Raw genomic sequence first — 14,266 nt, forward strand, 5'->3', positions numbered from 1 at the left:
ATTTTTGGGAAAAGATCATGGTTTGCGAGTGGAGCCAGATCACCTTGAAAGGAATAAGCAACTTGCCCGCCTGTCTACAGGCCTCGAAGTTTAATTAATATATATCCAGATTCTTCAATTCTTAAAAACTTTCATAAATCATGCTCACTTTAAATATATGATTAGATTTATTCATTCAATGTGTTTTGAATGTTAAAATTATTGATTATATGTTTACTAATCTTTCTCTTAATTAAATTAAAATTTATGATAAATTATTTACGAAGAAAATAACTATTTATAACATAGAGAATAGATTCATTTTTATAGAAAATAGCTGACAATAAATAAACAGATTTCTTATAATGAGTTTGTTTCTTAATTGATCAATACATGGTTCCACAAAATTCCTGATTTAATAATATGACTTATGTGAATCATATTTTTGTTGTTTAAATTTGTTTTTCGTTTCTAATTATGGAACTTAATTTTATTTTTCTATATATTATTTCACTCTATTAAACCCTATTTTGATTTTCCATCCTCACAAAGAAATCGATCAATGCATGTGATTTGTTTCATTTGGTTTTCAAAATCAATAGAAAAAATATATAATTGAAACCGGCCCATTAGAAAGCAATTTAATAATCAGCACAAAAATCAATCTACATTATTGGGGTCAATTAAATTTAATGGAGAAACAGTAAAAATCATTAAAACAAGAACTCACAAAACTCTTTGAGGCACTGAACGGTAGGAGGAGCAAACCGTCCTGTACAAATTTGCATGGATAAAATCGAGAAGCAAAGAAGATGAAAAATTACTATTAAAATGACAATAAAAAAAAGCATGACTAATTTAAAAAAAAGGCGTTAAAGTTAACGGAAAATAATAAAATCTATAAAACAAGAATTTCTATTAGATAACCACTTTATATATATAGATAGATATAAGATTGTCTTTGGGACGAGTTCTCTTCTATTTATTGAGTTTATAAAAGGATTAACTCAATAATAAGAATGCAACAAACCAATATTTACATTTATAATAGAGAAAATTAATAAATAAGCTGTGTATACAATTACATACACCTTTTAAAAATGGTCGCTCAACGTTGGAAACTTATTTGGTTAAGTAGAAGAACATTTAATTGGGTTTTGCAGGATTATGTCTTTATTAATTAGATTTTCAATTTTATCATTTTGGTTTTTGATTTGTAATTCTTTGAATCTTTTTCAATATGACCTCTATGTCAATTTTTCATTAACTCCACATGTGACATGCAACAAGCTTAAGAATTTAAAAAATATAAAAGTAGTTTTGAAAAATTGAGAAATCACTTAAAAAATTCCAAAGTAATTTTAAAAACTAAGAAATTTAAAATGGAGACCATCCTCGTCGACTTTTTCTGTTTTAATTAGTGTCTTATATGCATTTTTGTGTGCTTTTATTTTTGTTGGATTTTATCTTTTTGAGTTGTTTATGGATTTTAAAAAATAGTTGATTTTTAATTTTTTTTTTTTTTGGATTTATATCTTGATATACTTTTTTTTTAAATTCCTATTTTGAAATGATTTTATGAGGTTTTATAAAAATAAATCATTTAAAACAATTTTTATATCGTTATTAATTATTTTAGTCAAATGGTAAGATATGTTGGATTTTTATTAAATTATTTAAAAGAATTATATACTATTTTAAATTTTATTATCACTAATTATACATGATAATACAATATTTTAAGTGATTTTACATATTAATTATTTAATTAATAATTATTTAAAATGTGCTGATTGACTTGATAAAATTAAGATAAAGAAAATAAAATCACTTTTGACAATGTCACAATAAAAAAAGAGAAACTCTCTAGAACGGTCGGGCGACATTTCCTATTTTACACCGATCAATAAAATCTCAACATATATGAGACTTATGTATTTTATAGTGTGGTCTAGTTTATTGAATTATTTCTCTCCCCTCTCTCAGTGCCTCTCTCCCTTAGTACGAACCCCTCTCTCTTCTCTTTTGATAATATTTTCTGAAGCCCTTCCACTGAACTTCAAAATAGCAGTAATGCCTTCTTCCACTTTTTTCAAGCTAATCGTTTTTTGATTTGGATTTGGTAAATTAGAAAATATTCATGTTTATTGCTAAACGACTTACATGTTTATCACACATGTAAGTGACTGATCAACCGGTAAAGGAAAAAAAGAATACTCAAGATTGAATCAAAAATAGAGAAATATTAGATTAAATACAAAATATTAGACGGAGAGCGATAGATCAAGAGGAAGGTGAGAGACATAGCTCCACCCTCTTCTGTGGCCAAGAACACTCGGAAGGATAGAAGTTTCTATAGACAAGGGGGAGGCTTTCTCTTTCTAAAAGCCAAAACGGCCTAATTTAGAATACTGTTACTTTCGTAACCAACAATATCTATTTGTCCGCATGTGACTAAACGACGCGCGATGACTAAACGACGATGCACGCAAGGTGACTAAACGACGATCACGTGCAGCGTGTAATTATTTCCATCATATTTTTGTCGATGGAAGTTGTGTGGTACTTATTCGTTAGCAAATTATCACCATAAAAGCATGCAAAACGTTCCTATATATAGATATATCTGAGCATATATATAAATATATATATATATATATATATATATATATATATATATATACTAGATAAAAGTAACGTGCAATGCACGTTTGCTTAATTTATATTTTAATTTTTTTAAGAATTATTTTTTTATTAATAAGGACATAATTTTTTTGTTTAATTAAATAAAGATGTAATGTTTATTTTGTATAAATTAACATCATAAGCAGGGATCAATTTATTATATTTTTTAGTAATTACAATAACAATATTTATTGTAATATTTGATTAGCTGACATTATGGATTTTAGAGTTATGCTAATAATTAACGAATTTTTATTTAAGTATTCACAAGTATTGCATGAGCTTTTTTAGATAAAGACTTTTATGAAATCATATTATCAATTTATCCTCATTCAGAAATCACTTTAGTTCTTCCATTCTCATCTATTTTTCCTAGATGTTTGTTCTCTATTTTTTTTTCATTGTTTGTTTTTTGGAAAAAATGTATGGGTTCTTTTTTGAATGTTTGTTTTCAAGGTTTTTTTTTTTTTTTTACACATTCAGCCATTGTTCTTTTACTTTATTCATTTCTAATTGCTATCCTTATTTGTTAGAATATTATTTTCTAATATTATTAATATTTAAAAATTTAAAAATATTTAATTATTTATTATATTTTATGTTAAAATTTAAAAAAATTGTAATAATAAATTGAAATGAATTGAGATGCATTTAAGTTCTATCACAATCTATGTCACCATTCAAAAATATCTACTTAATCATTAAGTTAAAAAAAAAATTTAAAAAAATACAATTCGGTAGAAATTTTTGATAAGAAATTCATGTTTGAATAATAATTAATTTTTTTCTAATATTATTAATATATTAAAATTTTAAAATATTTAATTGTTTATTATATTTTATAATAAAATTTTAAAAAATTATAATAATGAATTGAAATGAGTTGAAATGCATTTAATTTATCACAATCCTCATCACCACTCTACAATCAGATCTGGCCGTCCACTCCATCCAACAAAACACAACTTACAACTCCATCCACTGTCCGCTTTCACGTAGAAAAAGCACAACACACGGATACTGAACCTTATCCGTCCAAACCGCAACCCTCTCTCTCTCTCTTTCTCTTTCTATCTTACGGAAGAAACTCCATTGTTTTCGACAGAGCCCCTCTCTCTCTGTCTCTCTCTCTCTCTAGATTTCTCATCCCTCCCGATCACACCGTCGGCATCTACTCTCTCTCTCTCTTTCCCCCATCTAATTTTCTCTTGACGCAGTGGTTGTAGTTCTTCCACCATTTATTTTCTACTGTAAATTTGATCTGCTTCTGTCGCTCAAGGGGTTTCTGTTCCGATTCCGTTTCTTGTTACCTCGGGCTATAGTCTCGCATGCTTTCCAACATGGCTGGCGACAAGGGCATCAGTCTCGATGGAATTAGAAATGAGTCCGTTCATCTGGTACTCTCTCTCCCTCCCTCTCTCTCTCTCTGAATGAATATGCTTGGTTCCTGAGAAAATTTTTTCAGTGGATCCTAAAAATTTTACCTTTTTTTTTTCGTTCATTTGGTACATGCATGCGGATTATTACTCGTTCCCCTCTATATTTATATCTTTGCGGAACTCAAACTTTTGAGCAATCCCGATTGTGTGTATGAAACATTTGACTGTGCTAATTGGCTTAGATCTGTTCAGTTGACTGGAGAAAGTGACACTTCTTATTTATTTATGTTATTTAACATTTTTTTTATGATCTGGCTTGGGCATGTGGAATATAGTTCGTATGAAAATCTGATCTTTGAATCACTAAAGAAGACGAATATGATATTTTGCTTTTATTTATTTGTGTATTTTGTCTTTAGTTTTTGTGCCTTGAACTCAGTTATTGATCCTTTCTCGAAATGGTAGGTTTAAGTTGTCAAGAAATGAATATGGCAATTTATGAATTCTGATTTTATTTTTGTTGCTGTGTATTTTGTCTTTAGTTTTTGTGTCTTGAACTCAGTTATTGATCCTATCTCGAAATGGTAGGTTTAAGTTGACAAGAAATGAATATGGCAATTTATGAATTCTGATTTTATTTTTGTTTTGGAATAAGTGTAATTGTTGCAGAAATGATAGTTACTTAGTGAAGAGTGAAATCATACAGAGAAGGAAAGAAATTATGAATCCTAAGCAGTAATTGATGGATTTATGAACTATATATAGATAGAAAAAAATGTAGTATCCGGTTTTGAGGAGTGCTTAATAGCTATATATAAATTATTTTTAAATAGGAAAGAACAAATATTTATTAGAAAAGAACAATCTCAGCATTGAAGTATTGAAAAAACTCAATGTAAACACAGTAATATGATATGCTATTTTGTAAATATGGAAGTATCAAAATTTTAAGTTATTTCGTTTGAAGTTTTTTTTCTTTAACTTTCAATTATTTTGTTTGAGTTTTTTTATTTATTAACTTTCTTTTTTCCCCTGTTTTAGTTCATTCTTTGTGTAGCTTTCCATTATTTTAGTTCAGGAATTTTTTTTTTTCCCATTGTCTTTCTCAAGTTTTTAGTAGGCACACTTCAAATAATCTATGCAGCTTCAGCATCTCCCGGTCAACGTAATTTAAAAGAAAGGAATTCCCACTTTCGTTTATTTATCTTTAACCCCCCCCCCCAAAAAAAAAAAAGAAAAGATTATCTAAATAATTATGTCTTTAACAAATTAGAAAGTTATATAAAAAAAATTCTTTATTCTCCCTTCTCCTTTTTTTTTTTTTTTTCTATGCTTGCTAAATTGATTCTTATTTTGGAACCTCACTAAACTAATCCTGCTTATCGATCTCATTTTAGTATGATGGTGTTTAATCCTTTGATGTTAGAACAAATGAATCCATGGTGTTTAATCCATGGTGTCTGTTACAATTAAATTAGTCTAGAATTTTGGATCTTATGATGTTAGAATTTTCTGTAAATGTGAATATTTACAGAAAATCCTGAAGTTATATATTTGAATTCTAGACTAATTCTAGAGTAATAAATGTGAATATATTTGAATTTTCTGTAAATGTCTATTTCTCTATACAAATCCTGAAGTTATATATTTGAATTGTTTGTTACAATTAAATTACTCTAGAATTTTGAATTGAATGAAGTTAGAATTCTGTATACATATCTGGGTTGTGTTTGAGCTTCTAGACTATAGATATACTATAAACATTAGACACAAACTATAAACCTAAAACATAGGTAGATTATAGATATACTATAAACGCACAAAAGGTGGTAAGACTGACCTTTTCAATGTTTCCTTCAAACTTTATCACCTTTTCAATGTTTCCTTCAAATTTTATCACCACTGCACTGTTTCCAGAAAACTGATTTGAGAGAAACAGACCATAGAAGAAAGATAAACTGTGAATATGCAGTTGTAGATGTTTCAATCAGAATAGGATTTTTTTCATTCGAATAAACATAAGATTGATAAAGAAATTAAATATTACCTCAAATCCAACTGAATTTGTATATGCAAGTCTCTAGTAGCTTCCAAGAGTACAAAGATGAATGATGAAATACAAACTCGAGAAAGGGGGAATTTCTTCAGTCGGCTGGGAAGAGTATTTTAGGAGAATAGTATGTGTTATTATTTAAATTCTGTATTTGTATTTTTTTTATATGTAATTATTAATTAGGGTTTTGTAACCGTAGGTGCAGAATAATATTGAATCTCAGAATGAATTTCTTCGGTCGGCTGCAAGAGTATTTTATGAGAAAAGTTATTTTAGGAGAATAGTATGTGTTATTATTTAAATTTTGTATTTGTATTTTTTTTATATGTAATTATTAATTAGGGTTTTGTAACGGCAGGTGAAGAATAATATTGAATGTAGATGATATGCATGCATTTGTATCCTGACTGATAAATGGTCTAATATAATTCGATGATTGGGTGAAAAAACACCCGATTAATATATTCAATTTTCACAATAAATAAATGCAGCAATAAATGGGTTTAAACAGTCAATAAATGGGCATCATAAAATGTGGAATACGGATGAAGTAAAAGACCCAATCAATGGGTATCAATTTGGAAATGAAGCTACTAAACGGATGGGAAGGACTTTTAACGGAGAGGAATAACTTTTAACGGGAAATTCATGGGAGCGGTTAAAACAAGAATTTACCGTTAGATAGGCTCTTTATATATATAGGTAGATATATATATAATTAGCTTTCCAAGGCCACTTGGAAGTGAAAGATCAGGAGTTTTGGGCATATGGCTTGTGAAAAGAGCAAGATTCTGATATTCGGAGCCACAGGTTACCTCGGCAATTTCATGGTGAAGGCCAGCGTTTCTCTGGGCCATCCAACCTTTGCCTACGTCCGCCCATTGCTCAAACCGAATATCAACTCCAATTCCAACGCCAATACCAACCCTCCCAAGCTAGTTCTTCTCAAAGAATACGAGGCTATGGGAGTCACCATTATCCACGTACGTAATATCTCGAGTCTCACTTAAGTGGCCGACATATGAAACCACTTAAAATATGTCACCATTATATAGTTGGCATGCAATAACAAAAGCTTACAAAGAAAATTAATTGGTCTTTGGTCATTGTCAAATGTCTATTAATAGAATTATGGAAAGAAGGGATCCCTAGCTAGCTAGCAATTAGCCGAATCTTTATACTTCACTAATGAGGGTCGATATAGATGGATAGGTTAGAAGAATTCTTTCAAAATCTCCACATAATTTCCAAATTTAGCATGGGACTGAAGACTCATTAATGTGAAGTAAAGAGTAGGTCTGGCCGGCCTAAGGGATCGATGGAGGAAGATTTGTGCATTAATCACAAAGCTATAGCTAGCTAGCTAGCCCCCACCCCCATGAAAGGCCCCAAGATTACAAGTAGTACTAGTACTACTACTGGCTCTCCTTGTTCCGTTTTAGCTCATGAAAATGATTTTATTATGAAACAGGGCGAATTGGATGAGTACGGGAAGCTTGTAGCAGCGCTTCGTCGTGTGGATGTTGTCATTTCTACGTTGGCTGTTCCTCAACACCTTGATCAACTGAAGATAATCCAAGCCATGAAGGATGCTGGAAATATAAAGGTGCAGTGCATATCTCCGAGTCGTATAAGATCCATACTCCGTACTGCCGGAGAACGTCTTTGATCAATCTTGGAATTGTTCTTGTTCGTGATGTTGCTTTTCAGAGATTTGTTCCGTCAGAATTTGGAAACGAAGTTGACAGAGTGAGTGGATTACCGGCTTTTGAGGCTGTGCTAGAGAACAAAAGGAAGATCAGGAGGGCTACCGAAGAGGCCGGAATTGCCTTCACTTACGTCTCTGCGAACTCTTTTGCAGCGTATTTCGTTCACCACTTGCTGCATCCCCACGAAAAAAGTGATGAAGTAGTTGTTTTTGGAAGTGGGGAAGCCAAGGGTAAAATTTTCCTTTTCTTTCCTTTCCATGATTCTTGTGACTGATCACCTAACTTGATTGTTTGGCATTCTGTTTTGCATGCAGCTGTGTTAAATTATGAGGAGGATATTGCAGTCTATACCATAAAAGCAGCCACTGATCCAAGGGCAGCTAATCGGGTTATCGTGCTTAGACCACCGGGAAACATTGTATCTGAGATGGACTTGATTTCTTTATGGGAGAAAAAGATGGGACGAACTCTGAAACCGATTTATGTCCTCGAAGAGGAAATAGTAAAGCTCTCTGAGAGTAAGAAATTGTGTTATGATTTATTTTAGAGATAATATTCTTGCTTATTTTAATAAAGTTATGACAGGCATTTTTGTTTGTATTTTGCAGCCGCACCATTCCCAGATAACGTACGTATGGCTATCCTTCACAACATCTTCATCAAAGGGGACCAGACGAGCTTTGAACTCACTGACGACGACCTAGAGGCCTCCAAATTATTCTACGATCACAACCATACTTCCATCGATGCCCTCCTTGACATTTTCTTGGTTAATCCTCCCAAACCCAAACTCAAACTGGCATCGTTTTAATTAATGTTTAGTCCAAGAATAATCCGGGGGTGCCACTAGTCATCATGTTATCGTCATATGTATTATATATGTGGGTAAGACAATTCTCGGCCATTTGAATAAAATTACCTGGATTAACACGGACGTCGATGTCCTGTTCAACATGTGTTAGCTGCTATGTCGTTAGGAGTGGTAATATGTGATACGACCTGTTAACCCAATACGAATACGACACGATAAAAGCGGATCAGAGTTTAGTTTTAACGGGTTCGGGTCAAAACAAATTGACTCGTTAAGATACGATTACTTAATGGGTTGATAACAGGTTAACCTGTTTTGACTCATTATAACCCGTTTTGACCCGTTCAGAATGTTAAAGTTATAATTATACCCTTATAACTAAAAATAAAATTGCTGAGATTTTAATTTCGATATTTTTATTATTTGGATTGGAATTTCAGACTTATAGTTAATTTATATTTTTTTATAGATATTGTGATTTTAATATTTATATAAAATTATGTTAAACTTAACTAGGTCAAATGGGTTAATTTCGGGTCTGTTCAACTCATTTACATAAATGGGTCAAAACGGCTTGACACGACACGGCCCATTATGTTAATGGATTGTGTTAGGATTTGAGAATTTGACACGATAAGCTTAATGGGTCGTGTTAGGATTGACCCATATAGTATATATACATGTCTTGACAAGACACGAACACGACCCTTTAACACGATTTGACACCCCTATGTGTCGTCATGGCCTGGTTCATTGCTTACATCTGCTGCCCTCATGGCGACCTGACTGCTCTCATGCCTGACTTGTACTGAAGTTGTTCTTCTTGTTAATTTGCGATCGATTTGCTATATAGCAGTAGCGTTTGTAATCTTCATGGCCTGATGTTATATGCTTGCTAGCTTTTGCTGCATGCTTGGTGCCTAGTTCGACGTTGTCCTGATCTATATTATTTATGGTCTTGCGTTGTTGTTTTGCTCGTTCGAGTAATTAACTAGTTCAGCTAGCTACTTGCTTGTGTAGGTGTACATGGGTTGATTTTATTTGTGGTGTTGGTTGTGCTGTAAATGAACCAATTTGTTTGATAGCTCACTCAATACTTGCTCGGTTAAACTTGAATCGAACTCGACTTGTAGAAAAAAAAAGCTCATTCATGAAAGCAGATACCCGCTCAAATTATGTTAATGTTAAATGTCGATGACACACTTTGCTACATTAAATATCGGTTACTGTTCACCCTTACATACAACACATTTTACTAATCACCCCCCACGCACCAAATCCTAATTTCGTCCCTGCATAAGTGTATTGATAATCGATACCGATAACTAGAGTTTTTATTTTTCTTTTACCTATTTTTTAAATATCTTTAAATATTTTTTTAAAAATAATACACAAATTTATTAATAATCACTTTATTAACCATTAAAAAAAATTTGATCAAACTATCGAACAAAGCATCGGTACGCGGTTCCTTAGCATTTCTCTTAGGACATTCCAAAATGTAAATTTCAGACACTTCTTTTAAAAAAATAATCTATTATAAAAAAATGTATTATTTTTATAAATTCTAGATTTACTTTAAAAAAATATGCCAAACTTACGCAATCTACCGATATCATTTTTATTTTGAAGAGTGATATAAATCATAAAAAAATTATATAAAATAATCTCACAAACTAGTCATTTTACAGGAGTATTTTTATATAATCACTTCTTCAATTTTTGATTGTTTGATTGTATATTGAGTCCGAGATCGAAGATTCGAAACGGATGCCAACAAGAAAAAAAAAAAAAAAAAAGAGTAAAGAGTACGAGGTCAAGACTCAAAACACGTATCCAGAACAGAGAATATGCATGCAGGAGTGTCGACGTTAATATTTTGAGACGACTCCGAAGCAGTTGGCGGGGGTTTGTCAAATGGTCTCTGCAGATTTCCAGAACCAAACTCCAGCACTCAACCTTTGACTGCTACTCATAACCACTTCCTCACCATTCACCAACCAATCTATTCAAATTGTTACAAGAAAATGCCCGGATAACAAATGAAGAAAAAGAAACGATTTTTGTTTTTTTTACTTCGTTTAAAATCTAATTAGCATTTGACCGGTCAGTCTTCGTTCTTTCTTTTTTTTTTTTTTTAAAGACTTGTTCTTCTTGATCTAGTTCTATTATTATCGTTCGTTCTTGAAGTCCGTATTTTTTCTCAGATTCTTGAAAGCTTTTTGGTCTTTGATGGGTTAGAGAGAGCGTTCCGAGAATAATGAGTAACATGAAGAAGATGGGGAGCGGGGAGAAGGTGGCGGTGGAGCGGCTGTTATGGGTCTCAGTGGTGGAGAAAGGCGCAGACTTGGGGTTGAAGAGAGAGAAGGCACGACGGAAGAGAGTTAGGTCGAATGAAGTCGAAGGATTTTTTTTTTTTTTTTTTGGCTTTATGAAATTCATTATATTTATTTTATAATAAAAATAAATTTATAAAATAAATATAAATTTATAATCTAACGTATTACAGTATATTAATTTATAAATTTATTTTTATATAATTTATTTATAATTAAAATTAGATAAAATTTGCATTTCATACATGATACATTATCATGTAACCAGATGCAGCATCCTTTTTGAGATGGACCAGTTTACAGCATTCATTCAACAATAATGGTCATTTAGTGCAATCCATTTATCCAACAGCCCTTCAAATTTTCATATGAGAGGATGCCACCATTGATTATAGTAGGATACCGGTAGCATGTTTGTGATGGTACTTTTTGTTTTGTGAAATGAATAATTTTTTTTTTTATGTTCTAAGAATCAAGCATTCTCACATTTCACTTTTCTGGCTTAACTGGTGATGTTGATAAATGATTTTTTCGGGCAATAACTTATCTCTTCTTCACACTTGTGATTTCCAGGTACAAGGAAAGTGAATTGTTAAAACTGGACATTCAGATTAATGGTGATACTGTAGAACCGTTGGCAACTATTGTGCACAGGGACAAGGTAATTCAAGTTTTGTTCAATTCATGGTCATTGTATGTTAGTCATGTTTATGTTTTTTGAAAAAAAAAATTGTTTGTGAGGCTGTGTTATTAATTAATTTATTCATATGTGATATTGTCTTGTCAGTTGTCAGACTCTAAATATTGACACCCATACAGCAAAGTGTCCAGCTCAGAATTTAGAGTCTTGACAACTTTTTTTTGATTACGTACACAAAGGTGTTATGAAATAAATTCGAGCTGCTTTTTTTTTTTTTCAGGCATATGCTGTGGGTAGAGCTTTGACTCAAAAGCTGAAAGAGCTTATACCAAGACAGATGTTTAAAGTGCCTATCCAAGTAAGATTCATATTCTTTTTATGTAGGATTTTAAGTTCTGCAAAGCTGCAGCATGCTAATATTCCTTTGAGTATTGCTACAAACCATACTCCCATCCCACTCTTATCGTACTATGTAAAATGTGGCACTCTTATCGTGCTTGGATCATCCTTTATTTTTTTAAACAAGAAATTTAAAGGCTGATGGGAAATACCACCTCATCATAGTGGGATGAGGTGTACTGATAAGAAAAAGAGAGCGGGATGATGTGTGGTTTTTAGAATTTTCCTATTCCATTTTCTTCTGGACTAAAGTCCCCATCATTTTGACTGCTAAAATAAAACAACTCGATAACACAATTTAACCATAATTAATATTTGTGTGATAGAACTGTTGCCTTTGTAAACTGACCTGTCTAGTTATGCTAACTTGGTTTTAGCAATTGCGTACTATTTCCATGACAGGCATGCATAGGTGCGAAAGTTATTGCTAGCGAATCTTTATCGGCAATTAGGAAGGATGTTTTATCTAAATGCTATGGTAAGATGACAATCTTTGACTTTAAGAATGAGCAATTATCTATAAAGCCTAAACGAGAAAGATTCTGTCCATATACTTGGTCATACTTATCTTGGGGAAGTAGATAAAACTTTTCTTCACGAGGCTTTTTTTTCCTGATAAGTAAGAATCTAAGATGATTTATTAATGAGTGAATTTAAGTACACAGGATATATACAATAGATACCCACAACTAGAAAGATCAAAGAGGTTAAAGAGGTACTGAAAGTTAAAGTAGGAAGAACATATACTGCAGACAACCAGAGATGAAGTGTTCTAAGAAAGATACTCTTAAGTTCCTCCTCAGTCTTCTTGCAATCCTTGAAGTGTCTTTCATTCCTCTCCTCTCCTTCAATATCCACCACATTAGACAGATGGGATCATTTTTTCCATAGAGCTTCACTTTGTTGGTTATCAAACCAACATTTCCAGCACAATTTAAAGTCCACCCGCTGTGGCATTACCCATTCCAGTCTCAGAAGGCTAAACTATTCTTCATGGCATATGTAGCTGTCAGATTTTTAATTCTGGGGAAACTCAAATTGACAAATTCTTTTTTCTCACCCTCATCTATTGGTGTGTATATGTAAGTATATATTGTCATGGAGGAGGACACATGTTATGCAACCTTTTTTCAAATAAATAAAAATTTTGGTTATAATTTTTCCATCTTTGTCCCTAGCATGACTGATGTTTATTACTTCATAATGTTGCTTTCTTTTTAATTCTCGTAGGTGGGGATATAACAAGGAAGAAGAAACTGCTTAAAAAACAGGTGCTGCACTTGCCAAACACATTTATTAATTCATATTTGTATTGATCTTGTGAGACATGAAAACATAGGATCCTTTTTTTTTTGGGAGAGGGTTTGAAAAGTTCAGATCTGGGGTAATCTGAGATCTTGAGAATGTCAATCTAGATTCTAGACCTACTAAATTGTGATTGACCTCCCAATTCCCCCTTGGTTGTGAGAGATCTGACTTCCAAACTTTAGGAATCTTTTTGGGAGGTTTGCCCGTGGTTTATTTCATCCCATGTGCATTGGTGTGTATTTGCTAGTCTCTTTAATGAATAAAGAATTCAGATGAAAAAGGTAATGAAAAGAATGGCAAGATAATGGAAAGAAAAGTTGCTTAATGTCTAATAGTAGGATCTGTTCTAAACTAGAAATGGTGTGGACTTGAGATATTTGATTTGACCTATTTGACAGTGGATTATTCCTATAATATGAAGTCTCTGATTTAGAGTTGGTATTGGCCATAAGTGTTTTCTTACCTTTGTTGTTATCAGGCTGAAGGGAAGAAAAGAATGAAAGCAATTGGTAAAGTTGATGCACCTCAAGAAGCCTTCATGGCTGTGTTGAAACTTGAAAAGGAGGTACTATGATCAGATTTCTTTGTAGTTTGTAACATTATATAAGAAGCTATAGCAATTTTTGCGTTTGTCTTAGTATAGTTGGGTTAGTTTAGATCCACATACTGATGGACTTCTTTTCATGATTATCATCATGAAAAATGATACTCCCACCGAGAAAAGGTACCGATCGAGAATGTGTAAAGAAAAAAAGGAATACTCAAGATTGAATTAAGAATAGAGGAATATTAGATTAAATACAAAATATTAGACGGAGAGCGATAGATCTGATAAAAACTGAACAGGTGGAGATCAAAAGGAAGGTGAGAGACATAGCTCCACCCTCTTCGATCTGTGGCCAAGAACACTCGGAAGGATAGAAGTTTCTATAGACAAGGGGGAGGGTTTCTCTTTCTAAAAGCCAAA

The 14,266-nt window shown here is 32.2% G+C and overlaps 2 protein-coding genes across 2 annotated transcripts; both read left to right on the forward strand.

Moving 5' to 3' along the window:
• The first annotated feature begins 6,845 nt into the window (after window positions 1–6,845).
• On the forward strand, window positions 6,846–8,832 carry LOC109019264 (isoeugenol synthase 1-like). Its single transcript, XM_019001534.2, has 5 exons — window positions 6,846–7,079; window positions 7,568–7,702; window positions 7,807–8,035; window positions 8,120–8,323; window positions 8,414–8,832. The coding sequence occupies exons 1-5, from the start codon at window positions 6,864–6,866 to the stop codon at window positions 8,614–8,616; spliced, it is 987 nt and encodes a 328-aa protein (XP_018857079.1). The 5' UTR covers window positions 6,846–6,863; the 3' UTR covers window positions 8,617–8,832.
• Window positions 8,833–10,876: 2,044 nt separating this feature from the next.
• Window positions 10,877–13,961, forward strand: LOC108984980 (translation factor GUF1 homolog, chloroplastic-like). Its single transcript, XM_035691398.1, has 6 exons — window positions 10,877–11,004; window positions 11,526–11,613; window positions 11,873–11,950; window positions 12,394–12,469; window positions 13,222–13,262; window positions 13,778–13,961. Exons 1-6 carry the CDS (start codon window positions 10,877–10,879, stop codon window positions 13,871–13,873), a joined length of 507 nt encoding a protein of 168 aa, XP_035547291.1. The 3' UTR covers window positions 13,874–13,961.
• The last annotated feature ends 305 nt before the right edge of the window (window positions 13,962–14,266 follow it).

This window comes from Juglans regia, chromosome 1 (genome assembly GCF_001411555.2).
Source record: "Juglans regia cultivar Chandler chromosome 1, Walnut 2.0, whole genome shotgun sequence".
In the NCBI taxonomy this organism is placed as follows: Eukaryota; Viridiplantae; Streptophyta; class Magnoliopsida; order Fagales; family Juglandaceae; genus Juglans; species Juglans regia.